Source organism: Nematolebias whitei, chromosome 18, assembly GCF_014905685.2.
Source record: "Nematolebias whitei isolate Nwh7 chromosome 18, NemWhi1, whole genome shotgun sequence".
Lineage (NCBI taxonomy): Eukaryota > Metazoa > Chordata > Actinopteri > Cyprinodontiformes > Rivulidae > Nematolebias > Nematolebias whitei.
The window spans coordinates 13,961,573-13,968,085 of record NC_056515.1 but is presented as its reverse complement, the minus strand read 5'-3'; the positions used below and the strand labels follow the sequence as shown (position 1 = coordinate 13,968,085).

At 36.3% G+C, this 6,513-nt stretch overlaps 1 protein-coding gene across 2 annotated transcripts in view; it reads right to left on the bottom strand.

Annotated features, from left to right (window-relative positions):
- The window catches only part of trappc13 (trafficking protein particle complex subunit 13), a 24,175-nt gene extending 22,642 nt beyond the window's left edge, over positions 1–1,533 (bottom strand). For both annotated transcript variants that reach the window (XM_037692375.1, XM_037692376.1), the window contains exon 1: positions 1,422–1,533. In XM_037692375.1, coding sequence (XP_037548303.1) covers positions 1,422–1,467 — 46 coding nt within the window. In that variant the 5' untranslated portion in view covers positions 1,468–1,533. The remainder of the gene's footprint in view (positions 1–1,421) is intronic.
- Positions 1,534–6,513: the final 4,980 nt, after the last annotated feature.

Below are 6,513 nucleotides of genomic sequence, written 5' to 3'. Positions count from 1 at the left end.
AGGTCTAGTATTATAGTATAGGTCTAGTATTAGAGGTCTAGTATTATAGTATCGGTCTAGTGATTAGTTGGAGAAAAATAATCTTGCTTGAGCTCACTTGCTGAAAAGGAGCCACGCTCGACAGCTGCACGCTGCAGCCAAACCCAGCTCCTCATTCAGCTCTCTCTGCTAACCCAAACATATGGTTCATGGGCAGAGTTAACATTCTCAGACATGGTAGTTAAAAACATCCATAAACTTCAACCAAAAATTCCATAACATCTAGTATTATAGGTCCAATATTATAGCATTGGTCTAGTATTGGAGATCTAGTATTATAGTATGTGTAGTATTCTAGTATAGGTCTACAGCCAGTGTTTCCTCGAGGTTACTTGCCTTGAGACTAGTTGGCGTTTGTCGACCGGGGAGAGGGAATTTGGTCTAGTGCTAAATATGCTGATGTGTATCAAATTTGCCACCTACAGATCATTTTGGCCACTTAATATTACATTATTAGATATGGACTGCGTTACGTAGTTATGATTAGGTTAGTTAGCAAGTGTTACTGCAACGTGAACCAACAGTCATAACCCTATTTACTCTACAGTAGATGAAATACGGTGGTTATTACTTTCTTTCAATAAGTGATGCTGAAAACTTGAACACATCTGTACATTTGTTTACAGTTTATCTATTAACTATAACATGCACCATGCAGAAGGCTACAAACAACTATAAAATGTGCATTTGACACAACCATAACAAAAACATAAATATTAACCAATTAATATTTGTGCCAAATATCCTGTGCGGCCAAGAAGGACGTTTTATACTCAGCATTTATAGAAATCTGCTAATCCTGTTGGGCTTCAACACAAACAAACGAGCAGCACAACAGATCTTGACAAGTTTATGACCTTTCTCGGATTAGAACTCGTACCATCACGATAACCTGTCCATTGTATGTTCTCATACAATGATGACATTAGTTCTCTGCAGTATTAACCCGTCACACCTGAGGTTACACCCAGGTGGAGCAGTGGGCGCCCGGGGAGCAGTTAGGGATTGGGTGTCTTGCTCAGAGCCCTGCCCCATGTCGGACCCCAAAGGTGCATCTAGTGGAATTATATGACTGTTAGTGGGTCATTTAGGTATTTTTTCGCTCTATCAGATTAGCTTTAAAGTTAAATTCGCTCATATTAACCATCTACATTTTTATTATAAAAACACGAAAAGTTCATTTAAACAACACACATCTTCAGTGTTACCTGTTCCCGCATTCAACTGTCTGTACAATTGTTTTAAAAAGCCATTAATAGATGTTTTCTAAATAAAAAGATTGCTAACAATTAGCGCTAAGCCTCTAACAACCTGGATCACATCCGTCTTTACTCTCTCTATTAATCATATCAACACATAATGCGCTTGAGAAAAGCAAGTACCTTTTAAAGCGAGCAAGTGTTCTTGTTTCGTCTGATTTACGTCCATTTTGACAGAGAAACAAGTCTTATCCTTCAACCAGCAGAGTGTTTTCCTACGAGCTTTTGAGCTTGGAGCTCCTGACCGGAAGTGACTTTGTTTTTCACGAGTTCTAAATGTTTACTGCCCCCACCTGCTCAGAATGGGTACTACAACAACAACTGGTAAAATATTTATATTAACATTAATTTTTTAAATTTTCTTTCTGTTGTAACAACCAACACATAGTTATGAACAAACTGTTTTTTTTCATGTAGTTTATTTTAAATAAATCATCTGCTTATTGTCTTCTTTATGAAAATAAATAATGCAGCTTTTCATTCACACTGAATCCAACAACTTTAAGTCAGGTCCTCTGGATGGACAAAAATAAATAAATAAATTCAATAATTAATTTGAAAAATATATATTTATTTTTTATCTGCCCTGAGGACTTTTGTTGGATTTTTCTATCTGGATTATTGAGCATGAATCATGATATTCATACTGGATGTTTTACAGCTTTTTTTAATTTCACTTTCCCATCACTGTATTTTCTTCTCTGCACATACCATCAACATTTACTTCCATCTTCTTCAGTCAATTAATATTGCACTCTTCTGGCATCTAGTGGTACGAATTAGGACCACCATTGACCATGACAACACTGGAGCATCTATTTAATATGAATGAGAAAACCAAACTAAAATTTTAAAAAAGTAAGTAGTCTATGAGAGGGAACCCAAAGTTTAAGGTGTTATATAAATGGGTGGAATAGTTTTTGAAACTTGTGTGTAAAACTGATAAAATTATATCATATAAGTTATCACTTTGTATTGATCCACCATCAGGATTTCTGTGAAAAATAATGTTGTTTTAGATCATATTCATCCAGAAACATCTCAAATTTTATTAACCTTCACAAACAACTGAACAACAAATGGTCCAAACAGAGGCCTATAGTTTGAAGACACCTGCTTAACTTGGTTTTAACGTCAAATGTAGGAAACACAAATTGTCGAAAATTTGTTAAAAATTTAAATTTAGGTTTAATGTGTTTCTTTACATTTAGCACATGAATGTTATTACTGAGCTTAACATTTATTTTCACGTCAACCACTCAAGTGACATAATCAGTCATTACTGTGACATTTAACTAAACAAACTGATGGAAAATATAAGAATGTAAGCAGACGACAGCACAAGAAAGAATGTGTGGATGTGCGTGTGTGTGCGCGTGTTAATTTAAAAATAGTTGTTCTGCCTTCTATAGCACAAAGAAGTGAAGTGATGTCAGGTTCTACACATCATACAGCAAAATAGTGACTGGAGCACGGAGAGTCATGTTAAGTATAATCTGTTTGGAACAAATATTTTCATCATCTTCATCCTCCACAAAGACTGAAAGAAAACGCTGTGGCTCCCAGGGGATTTCCTGAGTCTGAGAGGGTAGCACTCGGATCCAGTTGACATCTGTCTTGAAGGTGAACGTTCTCCCTCCAGGAAGCCCAGACAAACTTTGATCTAGAGCAGCATCATTACCAGCAACAGCCTGAGAGGTGATAAAGGCTTCAAGCTCTTCAGCCTTTTCCATGATGAAAAGTCTCATGTTCCGTTTGCTGTAGTTGCTCATCTGACAAGTAGTGCTGGTGTTGCCCATGCTGGTGTGAGATCGGAGCTTTACTGGAGACTGAAACAGATGAAAAGGTTGAAATGTTCATTAGAAACTATGGAAATTGCATACGCTCCAGTTTATTTTATTTATGGTTTTTAAGGGTATCATTGTATAAGAAGTTAAGCAACTTTCTGTTCAACCTTTTTGTCTTTTATTGTTATCTAAATTGTGCAAGTAATAAACCAAAATGTATGGCTAGATTAGGTATAGTGTGCTATGGTTGTTTGTAGCAGTGCACAACACAGAAAATTTGCAAAAGACTGAAAAAAAAAAAAGGGAAGGAAAAAAATCTCATTAAAGTCTTATTTATGAAGTCTTTTGGATGAAAGACAAAATGTTTCAACAAAAATAATCTGTCTAGAGGACCTGACTTAACTTTGATGGATTTTTCTACCTGGATTACTGAGCATAAATCAGAATATTTTGAACCACTTTGGCCATGACTGTCTCAAAAGAGTCAACGGGGGATAAGGCGGGCTCCAGAAACCATCTGAGCACCATCAAACTGGTTGACCCACTATATAAGGTGCTATTTATAAGAATGAGTTTGTTGCGGCTCCTCAGACTGATGAAGTTTTTTGGAAGAAAGACGAAACTTTTCAACAAAAAGAATCTGTCCAGAGGACCTGATTTAACTTTGTTGGATTTATTACCTGGATTATTGAGCATGAATCAGGATACTCATTAATGTGACTTTGATAAAACACATGAGAGCTGTTTCTGAGCATTATAGCTCAGACAGACCTCACAGTAAATACATCATTTAACGTTTCAGTGGGTCACAGATAGTTGAACCTTGCATGTCTGAACTGCCATTTTGAAGTATTTTATGTTTTACAAAATTATTTTTATACATTTTTCCACATAATGTTCAGCTGACAGATGACATCAAATGCAACTTTTGAATTGTTTTAAATGTTCAACTCTTTGCAAATAAACTTTACTTACCACCACAATGTCTTTTAGTACATTTACAAATTACAAGGCTTTTTTTTTCACACAGTGTCTCTCACTGTTAAAGGACCTTATACTGTTTTAATTACTGTTTTTATTTTTGTCTTAAATCCTCCCAGAATTAGCTTCTCTTCAAAACTGGAAGTGAATGATGTTTAATTTGTCATATCTCCTACATAAACCAGTGTACAAAAATACAAAGTACATGTCTACAATCAGTCTCCTGCTGCTCACTATTCAAGGTTGTGTTTAGCTCCAGCTAATAGTTTTAAACACACACACAGCTGCTGTTTGTTTCAGGCTTATGTTTCAGGCTGAGTTTCTATCTGCCTTTATTAACTTGGCAGACACAGGTTATCATGATGACCACATAAGGAGCCACTGGCTTTAACATTTGTTTTGATCGTTGTTGTTTTTACACTTGTTATACAGTTTATACATCAAAATGCATGTGGTTTTAAAGCTTCCATTATCATAAAGTTGTGTTGGAAATTTAGGCAACGGTTGCAGTGACACTTGTAGTTTTCACATTACTGTGTGGTACAGAAGCCAACAAGGCTTTCCACATCACAACAGAGCGCTGGACCATTCATTGCTGTTTATAAGAAAAACCTGTTCCACAATTTGCACATTTAACTGAAGAATAAAATAATCTGAGGATCAATTAACTAAATAATTAGGATAAAAGGTCTGAACTCTTACCTGTTAATTCTGTGACAGCAGCTGAGTGCAGTGCAACGTAACAAACTCTGAGCCTTGTGTGGACACAGTTTGATCATATGCAAATGTTTACTGGTGTTGCAGGGCAGTACCGTATTTTCCAGCATATAAGTCACCGTTTTTTGCATAGATTTTGTCAGTCATGCGACTTACACCCCGAAGCGGCTTAAATACTTTTTTTTCCCCATATTCATAACGCAATTTGTGACTGACGCTTTAAATTCCGAAGAAATGCAACAACGAGTCCTCCCATCTTTCTCTCAGCTGGTGCAGGCGGAGGAACCCTGGGAAGCTAGTGGCTCCGGCCGTGATGGATGGATGGATGGATGGCGCCGTGCCATCCAGGTGAAATGAAGCTGTTTTGACCATTAAAGTGCATTTATTAAGTAAAAGTTAATATTATTATAGATATAGATCATGAGTACTGAAACTGAAAAGATTGACTGGAGTCATGGGTACTGTACGTTAAGATTTATTTACAAAGAGTAAAGGATTAAGATCTAGTTACAATTTATTTCTGCTTAAAATGACACATGGAATTTATGGTTGCTGTATGACCAGTGAAGCTTTTTTTTCCACAGTGTAAGACTGTGGGTTCTTGATGGTTTGCATATACAAAGTAGAAACATTCAGTAAAGATAAAAACCCTGCTGCTGGCTCCAGTAATATTCTGAACAATGGGGCTGGTGCTTCTGCTGGTGGTTCTGCTGATCTCTGAGCCGAGTCTCCCTGAAGATAAGACCTGCGTTGTGGAGGAATCCTGCTGGCTTTTATGCAGGAAGCTGCTCCTCAGCAGACTGAAGAGTCCTGTTAAAGATCTGGAGATTGTTCTGACCCAAAATGAGCATGACTGTGTGTATTTTCATGGAGATTGTATGCATGTAGCTGAGCAGCTCAAACTAAGGAGTTTAGTTTTTTACTGGGAATGTTCACACCATAATGGGGACACCGACCAGGAAATATCAGGAATAATCCCAAAGAACCATTTTCCAGAACTGGTATGCTACTTTTTGTTTCCACAAAGTTTGATCTGTGTGATCTATGATGTGTCAACTTGTTTTTTTATTGTATGTCAAAAATCCAAGTCACAGTGAGTTAAATTCTGTAATGAGCTCATTTCTCCGTGCATATCATTTACAGAGGCAGATTTAAGCTTTTTAGGGTCCAAATCAAAAGAAAGACATACATTCGGTTATTCACCTACTATAACAAACCATATACTATATGCAGTTGCAATCAGATGTTTACATACATCGTTTAGAAAAACACATAGCTATTTTTTTCACTCTGAAATTAAAGCAGACTAAAGCTTTTTTTTATGTTCTTAGTATTTTGTAGCATTGCCTTTAAACTGTCGATAGGACTGAGATCAGGACTTTTTGATGGTCTCTTCAAAACAACGACTTTACTGTCTTGAATCCACTTTGTAGCTAATTTGACTGTATGCTTAGTCATTATCCACATGAAGATCTGTTGTGCTTGAAAGTTTGTGAACTCTTTATAATTTTCTATATTTCTGCATAAATATGATCTAAAACATCATCAAATTTTCACACAAGTACTAAAAGTAGATAAAGAGAATACAGTTAAACAAATGAAACAAAAATATTATACTTGGCCGTTTATTTATTGAGGAAAATGATCCAATATTACAGATTTGTGAGTGGCAAAATTATGTGAACCTCTAAGATTAGCAGTTAATTTGAAGGTGAAATTAGAGTCAGGTG